This window comes from Neodiprion virginianus, chromosome 7 (genome assembly GCF_021901495.1).
Source record: "Neodiprion virginianus isolate iyNeoVirg1 chromosome 7, iyNeoVirg1.1, whole genome shotgun sequence".
Lineage (NCBI taxonomy): Eukaryota > Metazoa > Arthropoda > Insecta > Hymenoptera > Diprionidae > Neodiprion > Neodiprion virginianus.
This window is the reverse complement of record NC_060883.1, coordinates 12451096-12476629: the sequence shown is the minus strand read 5'-3', so window position 1 is coordinate 12476629 and position 25534 is coordinate 12451096. Positions and strand designations below refer to the sequence as shown.

Sequence of the window (25534 nt, the reverse complement as noted above, 5' to 3'; positions counted from 1 at the left end):
CATGCTCATACCGTAGCCTTTAAGATCCATATCGATCTAGATTCAGTTACCATCTTTGTGTGCAGTGGTCTCGCACCGACAATCTGCATACAACATACCATCTATCGTTTTACAAGCGAGCTTACGTTCATGTAATACTATGCAATATATACACATCATTTTCATTTCTTTGCTTTATATCTTCAATTCCAACTCACACATAGACCATATGGGTGTACAATCGAAATTCACGGAACTCAGGCTCACGAACCCTCACTGACCAAACGTAAGGAACGTGAGAAAAGACAAGACGAGCAGTTCACAAAGTATCATTTTTAGAATTCAAATACATTCTTGCAACTAACTATCTTGTCAACACTGCACGGATTGGCCTCTTCGAGACCAATCGTTTTGCACTGAAGTAGTCAAAAACTAATCAGGAGTCTCTTCCAGATCTACTACTATTGAAGATCCTTTTCGAACCCGACATATGCAAACTAGAATCACTTCAGACATCGAAAGAAAACGAACTAAATTAATTGCAGAACCAATTTAGACTTCAGACCATTCAGAAAACTTCGAAATCAAAAACGTTATATATCATTATGTCATAGAACACTCGCATTCAGAACCTTCAAACTTCGGTATAACTAACTAAGTGAATAACACTATAAAAACCATATCTCTAAACTGAATCAATTTGAAGAACATCTTATTGTTGATAAAAGTGTATTTTAAATTAAAGTGTTGGGTAAAGCGAATTATTTCAATCACGCATAGTAATAGCTGGCACGACCCACAGCAAAATTCCAGATCGAGACAGACTGCACGAGAAATTCTACATAAACCTAAACACCACAAGGTTTGTAAATTAACTTGAAGTTGAAAATCACGCAGTGAAGAAAAGATTTCTCGCGATATTCTTCCCAGAACGTAATAGAGTTGCCAACATGAGTGGATTATACAACGGATTCTAAGCACGATTGAGCCTAAAAAATGCATATGCTCAATACATTCACTGTTGTGCGCAGAACTTAAATCTCATTATCAACGACGCCGCTCGAGACATTTCGAAGGTCCGCAATTTCTTTGATAATTGGGATCAGCTATACGCATTGTTTAGTGCAATTACTAGGTGATCCATGCTCATGAAAAGGCCGATGAAACAAACTTTGAAAAAAGTCTGCCTTACGAGATGGGCATCGCGCATTCAAGCTATTGATTCACTATGTTGTCGATATTTGGACGTCTTGAAAATCTTGTCATACCTATCGCTCCAAGGGAAAAATAATGCCGAAAAAATGCAAGGCAATGGGTTCATGAAATATTGTGGGGAGTTTTCAACGTTAGTGTTGATCGTACCACAAAGAAAAATTTTAAGCGCCGTCAATGTCGTATCGAAATCGCTCCATGCAAAACAAATGATTATCGGAAAGGGAACTCCAATGCTATCCCCACTTGTCACAGAATTCAGCAAATTGCGGAGTAACTGGCATATCTTGAAGAATGATGCAAAAAAAGAATGGAATATTGATCCAAGCTTTCCGAACAAGAGAATCCGCTGTGCCCGTAAATTATTTGACAAACTTTGGATAAACGACTGCAAGACGCGGAAAAAAGGTTTGAAACCCAAATCTTCAAGAACCGTAACTTTGACATCGTAACCACTCACTTGAAGATTCTTTTCGAGGCACTGGAGATCTTCGAGACATTCAACTGGATATCACCGCGTAATTTTCTCGAAACATTGGACCAAGATATAGTATTCCAAGAGCCCGTGAACGGCAGACGCACCTCATTTTGTAAAGGATGAAATTTTCACTGTTGGTCTATACCATAGTCGGTAACAACATGTCGGCGAGAGCTAAACTTTATCAGGGCGGTTTTGGCTGAAAACAGGTATCTAAGGCACGAAAAAAATGATACACCTTACGTCATAGGAAAACGGCTGAATTTTATATATGTTGTCCAGATTCCATGAAATCATGCCATACGGCAGACACTTTGGAGGGGGGTAAATTACCAGCAGACACAAGAAATGGTCGGCCGTGAATGCGAGCGAGAGAGCATTATCTGCCGACGCGAATGTAGAGAGCGCGTTAGTTGGGGCAGTGTCTCTCGTGACGCCCTCTATCGTCTCCTAGCAACGGTTTTCGAGCAGCGGCTCTGCAGCAACGGGTCTATGTAGTAGTATGTGTCTAGTCGTCGAGGCTTCTATATCGTTCTATAATATACGGTATACTTGATACGATAAACAACGCGTGAAAAAAAAAATAATAATAATAAAAATAATAATGAACATAATTTTTCTGAAACAGTTTTTATTATTATTATTCGTTCGTATACTTAATAATAAATAACGCATGCATAAATAAATTTTGTTCTTCTTTATTCTATTAGTATTTAAAAAATGAATAAAAATAAAAACCTATCAGTGTTGAGATGTATCCCTACCGATACTGACGTATATTTTCATAAAATTTTTGAAATGTTCAATAAAATTGATAAAATTAACGATAAGTTCAAATTTTTTCATCAAAATCTTATTAATCAAAAAAAAAAAAAAAATTTATTCAGAATTCATGAACTGATTCCATTCGTTCGAATTGAATAGTATGATATGATAAACGCGACTAATACATTTATATTGTATGTATATTATTATTAATAACGCGACTATAATGCTTCCACTGCTGCTCCGTATATATATTATATGGTGTATAGTCGAAGCTTCTTCATAGGCGAAGTTGCCTCGTAGTTTTGAATTGAACCTTTTTTATTAGTATGAAGGATAGAAGTTGAGGTTTCTTGAATAAAAAAACTCTCGCGTTTGAGCCATCGAATTATGAATGTTTATTGGCTCTTGTGGGAAAAGCCTTGCGGCATAAAAACCCACGAAGTGTGAACGTGTATTTGTAAACGTATAAAAGCATGTGTCGATTGTGTATATGATTGGGTATATGCCGGTTACAGCCCGTTTGGCTCATGCCACCGCGATCTCGAGTGCGTTTCGAATTGCGATTTTTGTTTTATTCGATTCGATCGAATTTCGTATGATTTGCATTTGCCTTACTCCGAGGAGCGAACGTGTATGAGAGTATGATTGGTGTTGGTAGTACACCAAGAGCGCTCGGGCTCGTTGTATGATGGAAGGGTGCAAGACCCTTGGTATGCGTGTATGGGCACTCGGTCCCGTGTAGAATGAGAGACACTCGGGCCGTACTCATCTACCTTACTCCGTAGAGCGAACGTATACGAGAGTATATTTGGGCCTCTCGTCTTTTGGTTGTGGTACGAGAGAACGCACGGCGTCACTCACGATCGTCACTAGACGGACGACTTAACTCGACTGTTTTAAAAAATGCGTGATGCGCGCTCGCCTCCTCATCTACGCGAGATTTGGCATCCCTGCGGAGACGAATCGTTCGAGCGCGGCTCGCACGGAGATCGCAATGACACGGGCACAAAACGACGCTCAGGCACTGAACATATGGTAAGCAAAACAATAATATTAAAATATTAAAAAAAGGACCCACATTACCGACCGAGCCATATAGTAATACGTGCCACGAGAGACACTCCCCCGACCCACGCGCTCTCTCACACTCGCGTCGGCAGATAATGCTCTCTCGCTCGCACTCACGGCCGACCATTTGTTGTGTCAGCCGGTCATTTCTCCCCCTCCAAAGTGTCTGCGTTTGGCATAATTTCATGGAATAATCATCTGAATAACATATATAAAATTCAGCCGTTTTCCTATGACATAAGTTGCATCATTTTTTTCGTACCCTTGATACCTGTTATCAGCCAAATCCCCCCTGATAGAGTTTAGCTCTCGCTGACATGTTGTTACCGACTATGATATAGACCAACAGTAAAAATTTTATCCTTCTACAAAATGATGTGCGTCTGCCGTTCACGGGCTCTTGCTCTATAATTGCTAGTGCAAAAGCGGTGGTTAATGCCTATCCAGAAGATATCTCTCTGAACGTCTGAGCACAGCTGCTACACGTCTGAAGACATGCATTTTGAACGGTTCGAAAAAATCAGGTCAACCCAAGAACTCACACAGTTTCTTCTTGTTGATTATCAAGCGCCAAGCAATTTCTCGGATGATCTCACAGTCTGCTTCGTATTTCTCACTCTATTACTATGCGTTTTGACAGCTGAGAGAGATTTTTCGAAACTCAAACTTGACAAAATATACCTGAGAACCTCTACCATCACTTCTCGTGGATACGAAACGGTAGAGATACCAATCCAATACTCGCGCGGCTTAGTGGGATTGCGTAAGCCAATCACGACGCGAAAAAAGAAAGAGAGAAGCGTTTATTCGCCCTGGGAGAGAGACAGAATGTCTCAGACATACCCCGGTATGGTTAAATGAAATCCCACTAGGCTGCGCGAGTATTTGGTTGGTATTCTAACAGTTTACTGTCCACGGAAAATCATGGTATATCACAAAGTCGAACGACAAAGAGCCAAACAATTCGACTTAGATACTCTCATTGACGAACTCGGGGAAGTTAAAGTAAAAAGATCCAATTTGTAAGAAATAAATAGCATTGAATTACCAACCATGCACCGTGCAATAAAAAATGTATCGGAAAGCCTGTTATTACAGTGTATCAGGTTGAAGTTCTGCGTACATTCCATCTTTGCCGATTGTTTTTCTTTCAGTAACTATGACTCATAATCATCTCAGATAATTTTAATAACTGAAAAAGAAAATCATAGACAAGCTTTCAGATGATTCATGTGGAGGCTTGTGTATTATTCTTCAAGCGCCCATATGAGGGAGCGCTTCAAGAATTTTGCTCCAGGAAACTAAAAGTATATTCAAGCCACTGCTCTTACGCATAATACACCGAATGCTTGTGCGAAAGACCGTTCTGTGCCCCTGTTGCGAAATGACAGATAAATTTGTAATTTTGTTGGCTGGTCCGTAAAAACACTGTTTGTTTTATGGTATTGCATTTCTATGAATACGATTTGAACGTGGCAATAATACTATTATTCTGAAAGTCCTTCAAGCTAGAGAAAATCCTAACTCGAACTATACCTTTACCGGGTCATTTTGAGGAATAATTCAATGCACATTCTAGACAGCAGGTACAGGCTCTGCTTTTTGGAATCGAGTCACATTAGATTTTATTGCTATTCCATAATGTTCTTTTGCAATCAGTTTCACAAAAATTTCGCAAAATGGAAATACAGTTTATATTAAAAGATTTTCTCAAAGTTCTTCACTTATACTCATCGACTTAGTTATACCTATTGATTTGATTACCTGTCTATATGGACCCATATAAAAACCATTTGACTGCCTAGTATCATGCAGCTCCTCAGAATTCCGTGAAAATTACTATGAAGTTCCATAGCGTAACCTCAACTGTCATCTTGAAAATCGAATATCTATGCAAAACGTCCGCCAATGTTACATGCTTAGCTTGTTTTTGGTGAGAATCGCAAATATTCAAGCATGAAAATTATGCGATCAGAGCGCTTCTGAAGTAAGTCTGCCCTAAAGCTATGTGTTAAGAGTTAGAATTGTGGAGTTTGTCTCATTTTTGATTTATCCGTGAACCAACTCCGAGATTTTGTACGTGTGAGGTTATTTCAAGTTTCATTTATCTGAAGATAAGATACTTCTTTCACAGTTGGTTCTGTAGAAGAACCGCCTTGACCCTCTATAGACCTTGTCATGAAATCGCATACGGACTGATATTTTTTTAATTGGAAACTAGTTGTGGAGAAGAAGATTCCTAGGATGCTCTCGTGATGTTCATTATCACGTCGTTCTTACGCATAAAATAAGAGTCCTCATGGTATAAGTAGGACGTCTAGTATCATTTCAGGGGACTATATCGGTAGAAAGCCCTATTTTAGTTACTACGGTTTTCTGAACAGCGTTTGTAACTCATAGGTTACCAATGACCCATTGATCTCTCAAGGGTTGAGAACCATAACATTGTGATGTCACGTTTGAATTACTATTAAATTGAAATTCTAAATATTCACTGTAAATGAATTTATTTCTGCAGTTCCTAGTACTTTACCTCATTCTAACGTCGATTCAAAAGGATTTGACTACCCTGCTACGGCTGATATTCGATAAAGAAATATAAAAAATTAATGGATCGAAAGCGGCCATTATCAAACCTAATCTAAAATGATTAAGATACAATCAAGAAATCAAAAATATCATACACGTTCCGAGTTATCATTTTTTCTGTATTGAGAAACGATTTCATAAATCTGAATATGTAATACAATCCTTGTTTATTCACTTTCGGAAAGTGCATTTCAGTGGAAATCATTTAGATTTTCAACTTTGATTATTTGATTTGGCGCTCAAGATTTATATTTAATTGGGAATATTTGACGCAGCAGAAATTGTCAAATTTGAAAGTTTTATAACTGGAAAACCATACGGTATGAAATGTAAAAACGTATTATTCAATCTGTTCTAATGAACGTAATAAAAAATTTGCAATGAAATCAAAACGATAAGAGTTGGATGTTGGTCGATTTGGTACGGATGTTCTCACCCCATTTATACATTGTTTGAAAAGCCGATAAAATTTCATAATTCATTGGTCACGAAATGAAAGTTGATAACAATGAATCTTAAAGTGGTTTTTTTATATGAAAGCATTTATAGAATTGCTAATGTCATGTGAGATATGTAAGACAGGTATTCCAAGCAAACTTGACGACCATCTGATCCCAATCACCAAGGATTAGATTATGAAAATTTGAATTTTATTATTCAGTTTATATCTAAAACACTCGACTCTGATTATTTCAAGAACAATAACAGCAGTTCTGGATTAGATGATCAATAGTCAGAAAACAATTTCAACAGAGAAAACAATTACTGTTGAAGGTTGTTGAAGAATTTCCCGAAAATTTATCTTGAGCGATTTGAACCATAATCTGTAAATTGAACAAGCTATTATTTATTGAAACCGATCGAACAATGTAGTTTTGAAATACAAAGAAAATGGTTGAACCATGTGATGTGTCCAATGTTACGAATTATTGTTCATTCAACTGGAATTTATAGTTTTCTAACTATTCTGCCACAAAATGACTGTGTTCCAACTCGATTCGATTTGATTAGCTACTGTCGCAATTTTCAATGTTTCACTTCAACACGTTTTGGAATAGATTGTATGATCAGTATACCTATGACAAACCCTTGAAAAAAAGAATAACCCCGGAAAACTGAGCGTCAAAAAATGAAGTTTTATACCAAATCCGAAATTATCAGGGCACAAGTTTTTCCGAGTTGATTCAAAGTATACTTGTAGTATAAGCAATATATTTATATAGCGTATATTTAATGATGATGATATTAATTTTTAAAAAAGCTTGCAGAGTTGATGATCTCATCTTTGAATGACGAACTTTGAGATCTAATGACACTTCACTGATATATAATTCTGACTCCACAAATATAAAAATATAATTATATATATGTTAAGGAAAAGAGTATTGTGTAAAAAAGTGTTTCTCTTGTGAATAACGGAAAAAATGTTTTGTCGCTTAGACTGTTAAATTTTTCGTTGCTAACTAAAAAATATAGTCACGTCAACGAAACATATTTCTTTCGCCATTATTCTCGGAATATTTTTTTTACACTATACTACTATTTCAGATTACATGCAAGTTAAAATTATGACGTCTCTGAACAATTCTAGTTGTATTAAGTTTTATATTGACTTACCCAATTGCAAACCAAGGCTACCCGATGGTTTTCCTGGGCTTGGTGCCATTCCCGGATCGTCAAGCAAATCGCCGATTCTATGGAAAAGAGATGGGAAAGTCTGGTAACTGATTATTCCTGACGTAGTTACAAGAGCATTAGACAAAACGAGACAGTTTGGCAAAGTGGGATACCTGGGGAAAAGTGCAACACTCATGTAAGACGAAACAAGATAGCTGGAGAAAAATGGATTACCTGCTGCAAAATGGGATGCCTGTGGAAGAAATGCAACACTGGGGAAAAATTGGGCACCTGGGCAAAACGGGCTACTCAGGGCAAAGTGGAACATGTAGGATAAAATAGAATATCTGGTGCAGAATGAAATTCTTGGCTCAAAAATGGCCGTCCGGGGCAGAACAGGGTACCTGAGGAAAAATAAGATATCCGGGACAAAATGAAACATTAGGCCAAAATAGCTGAGAGCAATACCGTGATGTAGTATTCAGTTAGTAGAAAATCCCGTGTTAGCTGGAATAGGAGTTGAAACGAATTTGTCTGAAATTAGAAGGTTGTGATTTATTTATCATTGAAGTTCAAAAATTGTGATGCTCATGTTTCAAGACGTCGCGTCAGTCGGACTTCTTTTTTATTTCAAGCCTGGGCTCGTTGTGTGGGCTCGGAGCGTTTGTTAAATTATGTTGCGTATCGACTAACTTAAAATTGAATGATGATCTGGCAAGAAGACATGGTAGGGTAGACTAGGTACAGTTGTAACAGGGAACTGGTAAAACAAAGTGAATATCTCTCGAATTATGGGAGGTTTGGCGAGGGGTTCAGGGGTAAGAGAATTAGCACAATACTGACAAACACGTTCAGACGCGTAAACTGTTTCTCTCTCCCCTAAACCCCTCGCCGAAACGCCCATGACTCGAGAGTTATTCATTGTGGTTTAACTATACCCTGTTACGACTGTGTTTAGTCTACCCTACCGTTAACCGTGCACCAGGCGATTCGCGTAAAGCCCATCACAGCACTGATCTCTCAACCCGCTGTAAGGTATTTAGTCTCGTTTTTGGCGACCAGGTATTTTGCAGCCAAGACTTTCCAAAGGTCCAAACGGGTTTTTTGTACCATAAAAAATCTACCGTGTAGATGTGGGGACTCGGACCATGGCTTACTTGGTCGTTGAAGTGACGTTGCGAGTACAATGCCCATTCGTTGTTGCTACAGAGCGTAACCCTAATTCATCATTAATCGTATGACTTGGAAAGGAATTTTTCCGTATCGATGAGCTATAACATTCTATTGCTCCAAATGTCATAAATAAAGAAAGCTTAATTTCCTTATATATCAACAAGCCTCGTTTTGTTCAATAGATGGAGTACAATTGAATTGAAAAAATATATATATTTTTCTGTGACACCTCTTTGGAAAGTTCATTTTTGAAGCTTGTCACACATGCACGAAGTGCTTCATTTCCGAACAGTGCGGTTCAACGATGTTGGCGCATGTGTACAACTGAAACTCTCGAATTTCTCGAGGCGCAAATGATAGCAGTTATATGTGCTTGCACCTATTATGGTTTATACAATTCTATTTGTTGAAAGCATAACCACTTATGTTGTTTCAGGTCTTTCTTTGTAAATTACATTATAAATTGATACTGCGAATATACGATGACCAGTTTTTTTTTTTGTTGTTTTTTTTTTTCTAACTATGCTGTTCCAGACTTGCCGGGCTAGTTCACTCACCTGAGAAGTAACTGGAGAAAAACGTACGTACGCATGAGTGAAATGCAAGTAGATATATGCTTATATTGTCACGAACGCCGCATGTATGTATACCAATGTCAATAATTATTAATATTGCTTTAGAGACGAGGAAGTATACCTTTCAATTCATTAGTAAATTCATAATTATTCATTTATAAAACAGTTCGTGGCATGACCAAAGCGCAACGACGTAGTCGACCGTCAGCAACGTCAGCGTCTCCGCGCCCGACAGATCCCGGGTGTAATCAACACCGGGATGAGGCGAGCGCGAGATCACGCGCTTCGAGGATGACCGTCGCGAGGCGAGCCTTTGTCCAAAATTGTAAATTCAGCAAAAACCTCGCTCGCTGCCCGACGCTCCAAGGGGTGTCGGACGAGCGAGCGAAGTCAGTCCCGTTAGAGAGAGGATCAAACCAACGTCAACGGAAACAGGCTCCTTTCAAGCTGTCGAGTATAGAGTTATCAGTCTTAGAGTCACCGACGAATAGAGAGAGAATTTCTCTAATTCTACACGCGGTGTTCAAAGCGTCTCGCTTCGCGACGTCAGCCTTTCGAAGTTAGATTTTAAGTGTAGGAAGCTGTGCCACGAACTTAATCAAGTTCTGTATTCTTAATTTCATGTGAGTGTAAAAGTGTGAGCCGTTCTGCGAATTCGGAGCTGAACCACCGAAGAGTAAGTGCGAGAGAGAGAGAGAGAGTAAACACCTAGGTTAAGAATATTCTTGTAAGCTTCCCCGTCTCCCATTTCTCTTGCCATCTTTTTCATTAAACATTTGGGTTTCATCGAAAACATTCCTAAATTTAATATTGAAATCCTCTAATCCATTTCACTAGGATCGTCCTGTAGAGGGCGATCGCCAACTTACCCACGGAAAAATTAAATATAAACCTCTACGGTTACCTAGAGGGTCAAGTCGTCGCGTGCGAGATCGCTCCGCACGTGACAATATACGCATATTTTTACGAAATCCACGCACACAAATCCACAGTACAGCTTCTGTTGTAGATCCGCACACCCGCTAATTTTTTCTTCTCTTTGCTTAGACGGATAAATAACGGAAGTTTATAACAAGTAATCGCACAATTCTTTCACCGGTTCCATTGTTAGCTACTGATTAAACACGCTTAGGTCAATCCTTGTCGCGAGGAGAGACTTAAACTTTCGTACTATTATTGCTTCGGCCCAGAATATTTGACTTGAATATATTCAGTTGTTTAGCGTCAAAGTTGAATAAAGACTGTTTATCTTTTCAGAACTATATTGAATCCAGCAGTGAAAAAATAGTATAATGTTTGTGCGTGAGGTATACGAATAAGACGGAGAGAAAAGTAGTAAAGAGAGAAAGGAAGATAAAAGAGAGACGAAAGAATGATACGACAAAAGAATGAGCAACTAGCTAATATGAGATCAGTGATGACTAAGGCAGTCAGTCTGGAACTTCCGGCCGTGAAGACTCAAAATTAATACAAATACGCCCAAATCTAATCACTTACGAATAATCAACAAAAGAGCTGAATTTCCCATTGCTACTTTTTACTGTGATCAGACCGCCATCGGCGGGGCAGATGTAGCATTGTTTCTGCATAGAGCATTTAAGGGTAAAATTTTTGTAACCCCGACTTGTGCGTTCTCTGCAAGGTCTGAGTTTTCAATCGCTGAGCTTTCCAGTGCTAATGGGTCTAAGATGCCCTTCTGTGTAGTATATCGTCCACCCAAGATTGGCTACATGGCAGATTTTGAGGGAAGTTTCCTGCAGTACAGCTAAGTCAAAAATAGTATAATTGTCATGGGTAATTTCAATGCAGACCTTTGTTAGAATAGCTTTGATGCTACTAATCTTAATTCATTTTTCTCTGGTGTGAGTATGGATATTGTTCCTCACTGCTTAACGCATCGCACTGCTACGAGTATTATATAGCTTGACGTTTGCGAGGTTAAGCGGTTCACTGATGCACCTGAAATCAATGTTTTGTACCAATACTGGTAAGAGCGAATAATTTCGTATTCGATACGAAACCTTCACGATAAGTGAATTTTTGGGTCGCTGATTACGAATCTGAAAGCCAAATTGAAAATTTCAAAATGGCCGATCCGATATAGCGAAGCGAAATTCAAAACTTCACTTGATTCTAATGGAACTTCGTACTCGGGGGGGTTTTGACGTTGCTGATTACGAATCTCGATATTCAATTAAACAATTCACAATGGCGGACGCAATATAGTTATATCCACTGACTAACGATATTCTATTATGACTGTCACCTCCGTTATTAGCTGGTGATAAATATGACCATGACCCCAGTGCCACAGGAAGACTATGGTGGAATTTCACAAATAATTCCATCTCTATTTTTTCAATTCTACAATTTAGAATCAAAAAAACTCAGATCATACTGCCTCTAGCGGCAAATCTCAATGCTTCGGTACGATGTTTTGACGCGTCCGTCAAATCTCACCTCGCAGTATTGAAAGTTTCTTTTTCCCGCTTTCAATTTTTTTTTCCTTTTTTTCAAATTTGGAAGTTCTCTGAACACCCTTAAAAATTTTCAGAACGGTGTTATGAGAAATAAGGCTAGCTGAAAGATTTTTTTTTTCAACTGGGAAAAAAAACAGAATTCAAAAAAACACCACTCTGAAAAAATTTGAGGACTTACGGAAAATGTCAGTTTGATATAAGAAAAAAAAAAAAAAAATGGTAATCACCGAGAAATTTTCGATTTTTTCCAAGAATTGAAAAAAAAGGATGAAGATGTTGTTACGTCCTCCAGACTTCATATTCCTTTCCCACACTCTTAGTGACCTTACGCTCTGTAGTCTGCCCTTATGATGAATAGGAATTCTCGACCTCGTATGTAATCTATTATAGAGTCTTGGTGATCGGTCAATTAAGAAAACGTATTTTTAGTTGACGTTTCGACCCTCCTCAGAACGATTTATTTTTTTAAACTGTCAAAAATAACAAAAAGATTTTTGTAAAATAAATAATAGTACTAGAAGTAATCAGACTTAAATATTGTAGATGTAATACTCTTAGAGCTATTATGTTGATAGTAAGAACCTTATGATTAATTGAAATAAGGATGTTTTTGGACAAAGGATGGTGAGAGTTAAAATTCAGGTATCTTTGTGACCAGGTTTTTTTGTGAAACCAATCTGTCTTGATATTATTATTTTTGTGTATCAACAATACGTCTAAGAAACTGATGGCGTTATTTTGTTCTGTTTCGATAGTAAATTGTAATCTAGGATGGTACCGGTTAAAAATATTAAGGGTGTCATGTATTTTTTCATTTGGAACGGCAGTAAGAATATCATCCACGTATCAAAAATAGAAAGGTAAAACAAAACCAAGATCGTTAATGCAAGACGTTTCCAAGTCTTCCATGACGAGGTCTGACAGGATTGGGGAAAGAGGAGATCCCATAGGCAAACCATACTGTTGTGCATAAGTATCGTTATTAAATTTAAATATTGCGGAGTCAAAACATATTTTTAAGGCTTTTTCAAGTTCACTAAGGGGAATTGGGATATTATTTTCCAACGAAGCCCAACGGTTGTTTATTGCAAGCATTGCGAGATCTGTAGGAACGTTGGTAAAGAGTGAAATTACATCTAAACATATTAACGTGTAATTGTCCGGGATGATCAATGTTTTAATTTTGTCAACTAAGAAAAAGCTATCCTTAACTCTCGAGATGGGAGGTGTGATATTGGTGGTGAGCCATGAGTTGATTGTTTTGGCTAAGGTATAGGTCGGGCTATTGACGAATGAGACTATTATTCTTAAAGGGACATCCTCTTTGTGAATTTTTGGAAGCCCATATGCGCGTGGAGGGACACTATTGTACGTGGAAATACTTCGATGTAGATTTTTGGTTATAAGTTTAGAGGTAAACCAATTAAAAGTGAGCTTATTCACCCTGGTTTGTAGGGAGTTACACAAATCATATCTAGTAATTCTATAAGTACTGGTGTCAGAAAGCTGCTGTCTCATTTTTTTATTATACGTGTCTCTATACATAGCAACCGACGTATTACCTTTGTCAGCTTTTAAAATCATAATTTCAGGGTTATTTTTTTTAAAAATCATAGTCTCCCGGATTTTTTGATCAGTAACATAATTATTGATGTTCTTTTTTTGGGGTACTTTGGGAAAACAAGTACACGGTTAGTGAAATCGGATCTAACTTGATTTCTTGACTCATTAGGAAAACTCGAAATTTTTTCTTCAAAATTGGAAATGAGGTTGAAGACCGGAAGATCACGTTTGTTGTATGTTCGTCCGAATTTGTGACCTAGTTGTACTATTTCGGTAACATTTTCTGGAATAGGAGTATCAGTTAGATTTATTAACCAGTTATTTTTTCCAATTGAATGCGAGTTTTTGTGTTTGTTCAAAGATTTTTTATGAGCAAGTAAATTAGTGAATTTGATGATATTCCTGTTCTTTATAGCAATGAATTTATTGTTTAGCATCCGATGTTGGGATTCAAAAAATTTGTTTCCCAAAGTACTCCCAAGTTTAAGGTTAATTTGTTCAGCGAGGTTAATCATTGCCTTTTCAGAGTTGATAATGTGTATGTGAACATCATTGATTTCTAACTTCAATAGCGATATTTGGAACTCAGTTGTGAGTTGTTTAGCTTTAGTTATTGATTTTGACAGATTAAAATTAATGCTTTCAAAGGTAGTCTTAGAGAAATTTAGGTGTTTAGGCATTATTCCTTCTTTCTTACAACGTAGGAGGAAGATCCTATGATTCTTCATCCTTGTCATTTTCTCGGCTGTCCGAATCCAACGGCGTAAGTATCCAGCTGTAGGTTTCCCGTGTGTAAGCTTGCAATAAACAACCGTTGGGCTTCGTTGGAAAATAAGATCCCAATTCCCCTTAGTGAACTTGAAAAAGCCTTAAAAATATGTTTTGACTCCGCAATATTTAAATTTAATAACGATACTTATGCACAACAGTATGGTTTGCCTATGGGATCTCCTCTTTCCCCAATCCTGTCAGACCTCGTCATGGAAGACTTGGAAACGTCTTGCATTAACGATCTTGGTTTTGTTTTACCGTTCTATTTTCGATACGTGGATGATATTCTTACTGCCGTTCCAAATGAAAAAATACATCACACCCTTAATATTTTTAACCGGTACCATCCTAGATTACAATTTACTATCGAAACAGAACAAAATAACGCCATCAGTTTCTTAGACGTATTGTTGATACACAACAATAATAATATCAAGACAGATTGGTTTCACAAAAAAACCTGGTCACAAAGATACCTGAATTATAACTCTCACCATCCTTTGTCCTTCAAAATAGGCACCATCTTTAACCTAGTTGACAGAGCTATCAAACTAGCTAGTACAGAGTTCCAGGAAAAAAACCTGTCGCTCATATACAATGTACTAAGATGGAATGATTACCCTCATGGCCTATTACACAAACAAATTAATAAGAGACGCACCTACATCAACAACATACCTGACAATAATATTGACTCTGCTCCTGCTGAAGATAGCAATAGACCCGCTACTACATATATCCCCATTCCATATGTATCCGGACTCTTTGAGTCACTTAACCGCTTATTCGCCAAATATAATGTCAGGTTTGTTGGAAAAAATTCAAAAGATTTACAACTAGTTTTTGATACAGGCAAAGACAAGATCCCCATAGGCAAACGATCTAATGTCGTGTATAAAATACCATGCAATGACTGCAATCAAGTCTACATAGGTCAAACTGGTCGACATCTCAACACTAGAATTAGGGAACACCAACGCAACATACACGAGATTGAAGAACGTCATACAGCTCTAACGAAACATAGTATCGATAAACAACACACTTTTAATTACGACAACACAAACATCCTTTGTGAAGAACACAATTATTATAGAAGACTGTTATTAGAAATGTGCAACATTGTAGGTCATACCAATTCTGTTAATCTTAGACAAGATGTTGAATATTTAAGTAATATTCACAAACCTCTAATCTCCGCCCACACAACTAATATTGTTTAACCTTAACTACATACAAAAAATTATTTTGGGTAAGAATATCTTCTCTGCATGCACGATGTAAGGAGACTGTAGTGTGTAGATGTTTATGTTTACCCTTTTCAATCCTTTGCTTCCGATGAGAAGCCCGTAAGACGGCAATGCCGTCTAATAAATGAGATGCGGGTGTGCAAATCATTAATCTACGAGAGAATTTTGTTGAGAATATGTAAATTTGAACAACTGGTGAATTTTGAAAAATTAACGACGGAGCCAGGAATCGAACCTGGAATCTAGCGATGCTTTACCGGAGACTTACTCCACTAGACCACCTAGCCGCCCTGACTCTGTTGTCTTTAATTTCTCTCATAACCAGTGAGTTCAAATATGTTTTCATGTGCCCGATTTGTATGAGTAAGAATATCTTCTCTGCATGCACGATGTAAGGAGACTGTAGTGTGTAGATGTTTATGTTTACCCTTTTCAATCCTTTGCTTCCGATGAGAAGCCCGTAAGATGGCAATGCCGTCTAATAAATGAGATGCGGGTGTGCAAATCATTAATCTACGAGAGAATTTTGTTGACCATATGTAAATTTGAACAACTGGTGAATTTGAAAAATTAACGACGGAGCCAGGAATCGAACCTGGAATCTAGCGATGCTTTACCGGAGACTTACTCCACTAGACCACCTAGCCGCCCTGACTCTGTTGTCGTTAATTTCTCTCATCACCAGTGAATTCAAATTAATCTAATCATTTATTAGACGGCATTGCCGTCTTACGGGCTTCTCATCGGAAGCAAAGGATTGAAAAGGGTAAACATAAACATCTACACACTACAGTCTCCTTACATCGTGCATGCAGAGAAGATATTCTTATTCATACAAATCGGGCACATGAAAACAAATTTGAACTCACTGGTTATGAGAGAAATTAAAGACAACAGAGTCAGGGCGGCTAGGTGGTCTAGTGGAGTAAGTCTCCGGTAAAGCATCGCTAGATTCCAGGTTCGATTCCTGGCTCCGTCGTTAATTTTTCAAAATTCACCAGTTGTTCAAATTTACATATTCTCAAAAAATTATTTTGTCCCCATTATACAGTCCTTTCTACATAACTTTTCTTACAAAATATTTATTGTTTTTCTGTATAATTGTTTATGATAAGTTCACCTTCACTTTGGATTACTTTGTTTTTTCCCATCAGTCGTTATTCACCTGTTGACTCAATTGGTTCAACCAACAATATTTCGTTAGACATGTAGAACTTAATTATAAAGAGCCTACCTCCACTTCATTGACACCTGTGAATTAATTTCATTGCTAAAAAGACCTTCTTTAATAACCTTTTAACACATTTACATACTGACTGTGAAGAAACATAGTTCTTTAATCTTTTTAATTAATGACTACCAACTATTAACTCCCACATATAAAATAACTTGAAGATTGACATTGTCTACCGTCACTCAAAAGAACACTGTTTCCACCAATTGTAATTGTGAATTCGACTACATCTTAGTCCACTTACTTAATTCAAAAGGTAAATAACACTCAAAAACATCCTTATTTCAATTATTCATAAGGTTCTTACTATCAACACAATAGCTCTAAGAGTATTACATCTACAATATTTAAGTCTGATTACTTCTAGTACTATTATTCATTTTACAAAAATCTTTTTGTTATTTTTGACAGTTTGAAAAAATAAATCGTTCTGAGGAGGGCCCATATCCGGGTCGAAACGTTAACTAAAAATACGTTTTCTTAATTGACCGATCACCAAGACTCTATAATAGATAGTCTGCCCTTATCGTCGGCGAGTCAGCAGATTCTTCTCTAACTCGCGTCTAGCTTGCCTCCTACATCCCGCTAAACTCCCCAGTTCCGTCCTAGCGCTCGAGCAAGACACATATCCGTCTAAAGCAAAACCATACCCTTTCCCTCGACAGACTCCTTTGCGTTGACCACATACACCAACACCTGCTTGATAATAATAAACAGTCGTATACTTCAAATCGTTTACCTTCCCTTAAAAGCGATCCCTTTCTACTCCATTCACTTTCTGCATTGGGAGTAGTAGCACGCGAGTGCACAGTCGACGTAAACGGACCTTATGATAGCCAAATAACATCTTGGCTGGGCGTGGAGTAAGCTTCGATTACCAATCATCGGAGTCTACGCATTCTACCCCGTAACAATGTATTTGAATAATTTTTTCGTATTTTTTTTTCAAAAAATAGATTAGAAAACGAAAATTTTCGAAAAAAACGTGCCTGTTACGTCCTCCAGACCTTAGATGCTTTTCCCACACTTCTACTGCTACCTTATACCACGTAACCTCTTCTTATTACTACATTGTCTCCGTTCCCATTAAGCGTCTGCAGAATGCTCCCCCTGCCTCTGTACTGCAGCTAGCCAAGTAGTATAGCAATGGGGGTTCTACTTACAGATTCCTGTTACTGACACTTACCGACATTCACCCTAGACTCAAACCCTTTTCCGCGATGACATCACAGTCTGCCGTACCGACTTGAGGTGAAAACCAAGCAACCTTACCGACAGTTGTATCGGTCTACGGTGAAAATCGCACTGCTTAACCAACAATTCTTATCGGTCGGAGGTCAAAATCGTGCTGTTTTACCGACAATCTTACCGACCGAAGGTCAAAGTCTTTATGTAGTGCTTGTCTGCCGTCAGTAGAGGGTGCGGCGGGGGCGAGAACTTTTTGACCGTCCCGCATTATTTTCCCACGATAGGACTGCTGATGTGTAACATTAACCAGTCCAAATTTCTTTCCCACGGTAGGACTGCTGATGTGAAACATCAACAACCCCCACATTCTTTTCCCACGTTATCAACCACGCGACATTCTAAAATTAATAGTTCCGAGGATTGTTTCTTATCCACTCGGATATCGCTGATGTGTAACATGAACCACCTTACATTCCTTTCCCACGTTATCAACCACGCAACATTCCAAAATTAATGGTTCTGAGAATTGTTTCTCACTTACTCGGATGTCGGTTTGATATCAACCACGTGACATTTTTTTGGCTTGTAACTGTCATGTGAACTCAACGATGAATTTTGAACGGGTTCAGTCAAGACCAGAGTGCAAGGTCGACCGATAGCCGCGGTATATTCAGAGCCATGGATCAGCGGTGTTATGTTACTATCACTCTAGAAATGCAAAACATAACTCGGTTTGAGTACAGCTCGGTCAAGGATGGAGAGCAAGGTTGAATCTTACATAAGCTTTGTATTGAAAAAAATTCTCTCTTCAGAGCTAAGGTGGAGGTGAAAGTGTAAAATTATTTCATAAATATTCTTCAAAAAACAGTTTCATTGAGTACAATTTATAGGGTACAATGGAAAATTACTTCACAACGATAGTACAATAATTGTATTCAACAGAATCATAACCAGGATAATATATTCGCCAGGAATGCGGGACCGTTCTTGTAGACGCTTCTGCGCGGTAACAGAAATCGTACACCCTCGCCATCCGAACAGTATGATGATTTTGTAGCCAATTTTGAAGTATCAAAACGTTTTTTGCTGCACAGATTGCGTTGAGTATTGTATAAACGTCGCACCTTAGAGACACAGCTGACGTTTTTTGCAAGGTTTAAAGCGACGGACAGTCAAAGTCCAGCATATCGATGATTTGAACTTTCGGGACAATTTTGACCAGCCAATCTCGTTTTTCTTCTCCTTTTACGTACACGGTTTCAGCTTTGCACAGTCTGTCTTCAATGGTCTACTCAACTTCCCCAAACGGTATGGTTCCACAGCTCCAAGGTAAACTGTGAAAATCGCGTTCTAACCAAGAATTTTGGCTTTTGTATTTCACGTCCGGACAATCCCATTCGTAAGGTGGCTTGAAGAAAAACATTGAAGGATATGCCTCGGAGTAGATTGAAATTATAGCCAATTCTTTCAATGTGAAGGTATTGTTGAAAGGTCTACGAAAGCCTTGTATGTCAAGGATGAGCTCCATTTTGAACTGTGCAAGATAGTGGGAACGGGTCAGCTTTTATACCAACTTTTTCACTTCACCACTGAGCGGGTTGTATTAGACAATACGATCGTGAACAATCAAGTTGGGCTACCATCCAAACAACAATTTTACTCAAAATTAAATGATCGCGATATATCAGACGACGACTATGCACATGCATGTCAAGTTTGGCAAACTTTTAACCTTCAAACTTTGGGAGAGTATTCGGACTTGTATTTACGGACGGACGTTTTTTTACTAGCCGACGTTTTTCAAAACTTTCGACAGAGCTGTTGGACAACGTACAACCTGGACCGGTTACATTATTACACCGCGCCCGGTATGTCGTTTGTTTCGATGCGATGTTAAATTGTACCGACATCGAGCTCGAGCTTCTCACCGACATAGATATGGTTATGTTTATCGAAAACGGTAATCGTGGTCGTGTGTCACAGTGCTCGAACAGATACGCAAAGGCTAACAACAGGTACATGGGGGAGGAATTCGACCCTGAGGTCGAAAAATCTTATCTCATGTACTTTGACGTTAATAATTTGTACGGTGCTGCTATGAGCTTTGCTCTGCCATACAGTTCCTTCGAATGGTTATCAGACTTCGGACAATGCGACGTTCTTACCATCTCGGACGATGCGGAGTTTGGTTACATACTGGAGGTGGATTTGGAATATCCTGAGGAACTGCATGAAATTCATAAGGATTTACCACTGTGTCCGGAGCACTACATACCTCCGATCTCGAATAGTAAGCAACCGAAATTGACGCCCACGCTACTTTCCAAGAAAAACTACGTTGTTCACTATAGCGTTTTGGAACAATGCTTACAATCAGGCTTGAAATTACTCAAAATTCACAGAGTTCTCAAATTCAGACAAACCCCGTGGCTCAAAAAATACATAGATTTGAATACCGATTTGCGCAAAAAATCTCACAATGAATTCGAGAAGGATTTTTACAAACTGATGAACAACCCAGTTTTTGGCAAAACAATGGAAAATGTTAGGAAGTATAGAGATGTCAGGCTGATCACGAAATGGGATGGAAGATACGGTGCTAGAGCTACTATAGCCAAACTCAATTTTCACAGCTGCACCGTTTTCGACAAAGATATAATTATCGTTGGAATGAGTAAGACGAAAGTCAAATTGAATAAACCATTGTATGCAGGTTTCTCTATCAGGGATCTAGCTAAAACATATAGCTACGATTTTCATTATAATTATATTGAACAGAAATTCGGCAACCGAGCAAAATTAATGTATACGGATACCGACAGTTCTATTTACAATGTTACCGTCCCCGACATATACGAACATATGAAGGAGGACTTGCACAAATTCGATACGTCTGATTATCCGCTTGACAACGTTTATGGAATGCCTCTAGCTAACGAAAAAGTTCTCGGCTTGATGAAAGATGAGAATAACGGAAAAATAATGCTGGAATCCGTAGGATTAAGAGCTAAATTGTACGCGTTCCGAGTCTTGGGAGATGAGAAAGACAATAAACGTGCCAAAGGTGTCAAAGGATCAGCGTTGAGAAAAATAACTTTCAACGATTATTTGGAAGGTGTTTTGAACCGTGAAAATTTGTCTACAAATCAGCTTTTGATAATAAGTCGAAAGCACGAAGTATATACCGTAGAACAGCAGAAAGTGGAACTGAGCTGGAATGACGACAAGCGGATCGTGTTTCAAAACACAACCGACACGCTTCCGTGGGGCTATGATCTATGAAATATTATTATGTAGGATGATGAATAAGAACGCTCCGAAATATAAAAAATTGTACAACGATGCATAAAAAATAAAAATGCATACTTGTCATGTATCGGGTATAAAATAAAGAGGCACGTAGGTTTTTACAAAAAATTCATCTATTCAAATGTTATATGTCCGATTCGTTTATCCAACTGTTGTGTGTATTGTCAAAACTTAACCATTTAATATATAATTTTTCTTCCACGCTTTTTCAGCACCTTCTTCACCAGATAGATATCCGGATGTTTAACCTTGAGGAGCTCTTGTTCGTAGAAACCACCAGGGATAGGTTGATCTCGGTAGTCTTTGAGCTTGTACGTCACAGGATGAGTCTTTTCCACTCGGCTTATCGTGAATATTTCAGTCGTCCAATTGAGAGTGTAACCTTTCTCGAAGACATTTTTGAATTTGCTGATTCGAACTTTGTCGCCGGATTTGAATTTTGCCGATATGGTAGGTATCGCTTGAAGCCCTCCTTACGCCTGACGTAATAACATCCTTTCGTTTGCAACGGTGACATCGTAAGGTTTCATTCTTATGGTTCGGTGTTTGGCGTTGTTGTAAGCCGAAACCAAATCAAATAAGATAAAGAGTCACTTGTTGCTTCCTTGCATGCTGAACCGTTTCCACATTTTACCTTTCAGCGTGCGATTGAAACGTTCACAGATCGAAGCCTTCAAATTACTGTACGTGGAGTAAAGTTTGATTCCGTAACGTGTCAAAAGCAATTCAAATTTCGAGTTGTGAAATTCCGTTCCTCTGTCGACGTGTATATTTTTCGGCACCCGTCCTTGACCAAGCAAGGATTCCATTGCCTTCGTAACGTCATCACCAGACTTGCTCTTTATCGGTACAGCCCACGCATACTTTGAAAAGATACCAATGACTGTGAGCATGTACTTGTAGCCTTTGTTTAGTCCAGCGTATGACGTCATATCAACAAGATCCGCCTGCCAGGTCTCGTCGATGCCACGCACGTCCACACGTCGACGCGGATAATTCCGGCGTGCAGGCTTATGCAGTTCCCTCACCAGTGCTTGCTTTTCCTTGTTCATATTACAACGCTTTTAGTCGGGTGTCCAATTTAGAAATGTTATCAGCGTTTTGAATCGACAGGTATCTGCCTGTTTTAAAGTCTGTGTTAAAGGTATCCAAGGCTGTATTCGTGGTGAACTCCAAAGCTTTGATCATTTGATCGAGGTTGTCGATTTGTTTTCGAAGCACGTTGAATTTTCGTCCCAAGATTTTTAAAGTAACAGCATTGTTCGGCTCTGCGGGACGTGCGACACTGCACAGTCTCTTGTTCCGTATATCGTGATGCCCGTCCGCTGTTATTTGAAATCCGACACCCGGAGGACCGCGAGTGCTCGCGGCCGTGTTTTAATCTAGATGCCGTCCAAACGCGTCGACGCTCATCTCGGTAATGAATGCAAAAACGATGGGAGTTGCTTGATGAATTATTTCTGCTTCGCGTAGTTCTTCGATAATGGAGATTATTTCGTTATTGTGACTCGGATTTCCCGATGCCTGAGATGCTAGGAGTAAACGAAGACGCTCTACTAACTCGTTTGGATCATCCCAGAAAACGTATTCCGTTTCAACACCTTGTCGAGTGATCATAGCTTGCGGAAGTAGACCTTCACCCTTTCGGCAAGGTGATGGGGAATAATCCATCAATTCGGCAATCACAATTCTGAATTTGTAACTGTTATCGTTTCGAACAGCCCCATCGGATGAGTGATACTTTTTATGCGCGTTCGTTGCGAGGATTATGTTTTTAAAATTTTCCCGATCTCTGGCGCTCACAGAAGAACCGTCAGGCTGCTTTTTGAACAACAGTTCCAGCAAACCCTCCGTTTTCGGGTAACGCGTATCGACAATACGAATGTAGTCACTCTCAGGAGATATCAACGAATCACCGATCATGAGTCCGTTTGAGAGATTGCCGACACCGTACACGTTGTCCAATTCACCTTTTGTCTTCGCATCTCTCATCAGTGCAAAATACTCATCCTCGATTTTCTCGACCGGTGTTTCTACGATTGTTTCATCTCCTGCCGAAGCAAAGAAATCGTCCAGTTTCGAGACAGTTTCATTTTTCGTTTCATTTTTCATCTGCTTCGTTTCTCCTTCAATTTCTTCCACCTCTCGTTTCACAGGTTTAGTATCTTTTGAAACATTCACCAGTTCTTGCAACGGAGTCACTACTGGTTTGAAAACGTCACTTAATTTCTGAGTCCTAGATTCCTTGCCTGACTTTAGCAATCTATGTTTTCGACGGATCGCAGCACTTGCTGGAGCGATCTGATGTAGGACATCTTTTTGCTTCGAAATTTCAGAGCTCTGCATGTTGACGCAACCGAGTCTGCAACGCTACTGCGTCTCTCGCTCGAGAACGTTTGATTTTATGTCTTTTCCAGGCTCACAAAAGAATCGAATCCCCCCCTGTATCGTCCCTCGTTGAGCTCACTGTTTTCGTCGATCACCAGAAACCCGTACTTCTCACCGTTCCAGCATGCAGAGCACACCCTTTTAAACTCTGTGTAAGACATATCGGTGTTTACATGGTCGTTGTATACGTGTCTCAGTTTCATATCGTCTTGTTTGAAAAACACGAGTAAGTTTACGTTGTCGCGCACGAGATGTTTGGGAATACGCGCGTACGTCTGACAGAGATAGAAACGGTCAACGTCGAGATGTCTACCCATGCAAAAGTAGGCTCTAATATTGTCCTGCTTCTCGCACGCCACATCGTCAAATATGATTATTGAGTTTGACCGTGCTTCTTCCGGTGTAATCACTTGCTCACGCTCGGTAAACGCAAAATACTCCGTATTCTCAACATGGTCCAACAATTGCTTCAACAATTGGTATTTAGGTTGGTTGAGAGATTTTGAGTAGATGTATATATTTTCAAATCTGAGTCCGTTGGGATGGGTTATGAGTGTGAGCAACGCATTAGTTTGACCACATTTCGACGGTCCACAGAATATTGCACGTACACTATTCGGGAGTAATTTACGGTGCCGTTTGTGCCTTTTGACAGTTAGCTCCGAAAGTTTGTCAAAATTCATCATGGGAAGCTTAGTAGGTTGTTTCTCAAACCGCATCTCGGACGTGACTGATCGGATTTTCTATAAGTACCCCGTTTTAAAGCACTTTTCTTCAGTCAACGCACGAACATGATCGCGAACAGAGGTAAACGAAGCAGCAGGCGGTAAGATCGTGGCAAGGGTCTGGTGAATAAAATCATCAACAGCCTTCCAGTCGAATTGCATGTACCTGGTTATCAGTACTGTCGGCCTGGTACAAAATTAACAAAGCGACTCGCGCGGGGTGATCCGGGAATCAATCTTTTCGACGCAGCTTGCAAGAAACACGACATTGCTTACTCGCAGAATCGTGAAAATCTTGAAGTTAGAAACGAAGCTGATAGGGTGTTGGCTGAGAAAGCTTGGAAACGGGTTCTCGCAAAGGACGCCAATTTGGTTGAGAAGGCAGCCGCTTGGGCAATAGCTAATACAATAAAGGTCAAATCAAAACTCGGAATAGGAATTCGAAAATCAAAAAATGCGACCTTGAGAAAAATTATGAATGCTGCAAAACGTTCTATGGTTCCAAGCAACGATGCAAAAGTAGCTATCGAATCTGCGCTGAAGGGAGCTGAGAATGCCGTTAAAAGAGCGGGTGGTGAATGTAAAGTGCAAACACCTTGCGACCTACCGGTACCTTCAAAAGTGGGTGGTTTTCTACCGTTTCTAATTCCTATTTTCGCTGGACTTAGTGCTACAGGCGCGTTAGCCGGTGGTGCGGCAGGTGTAGCAAAAGCTGTGAACGATGCAAGTGCTGCTAAACCAGAACTGGAAGAGAGCAAACGACACAGCAAAACTATAGAAGCTATCGCGTTGAGCGAATGGCTTCATATGAAATCGTACAAAACAGGTCTTGGTCTTCATCTTTCAAAAAACTAAATGCGATGCTACCACGTCGAGCGTTGACTGATTGGGACTTGTTGAAATATGCTAAAATCTTCAAGGTTCCGCATTTCCGCGGTGTTTTCATGCGAAACGAAATGCCCAAAAACGGTCCACGAAAAAACGAGTCAGCTATAATCAACCTTGACGACAAAGACGGTCCGGAAACACACTGGGTTGCATACAAGAAACGCGACAATAATATCGAATTCATTGACAGTTTCGGCAACCTTCAACCACACTCAGACCTTATAAAATACTTCGGCGTTGGTAGCGTCAAATACAATCATGAGAGGTACCAGGATTATG

At 39.2% G+C, this 25534-nt stretch overlaps 1 protein-coding gene across 2 annotated transcripts in view; it reads right to left on the bottom strand.

The window, feature by feature from the left end:
• LOC124309248 (regulating synaptic membrane exocytosis protein 1) overlaps nucleotides 1-25534 on the bottom strand; it is a 1429783-nt gene that overhangs the window by 162164 nt on the left and 1242085 nt on the right. For both annotated transcript variants that reach the window (XM_046772697.1, XM_046772698.1), the window contains exon 14: nucleotides 7712-7788. In XM_046772697.1, coding sequence (XP_046628653.1) covers nucleotides 7712-7788 — 77 coding nt within the window. The remainder of the gene's footprint in view (nucleotides 1-7711; nucleotides 7789-25534) is intronic.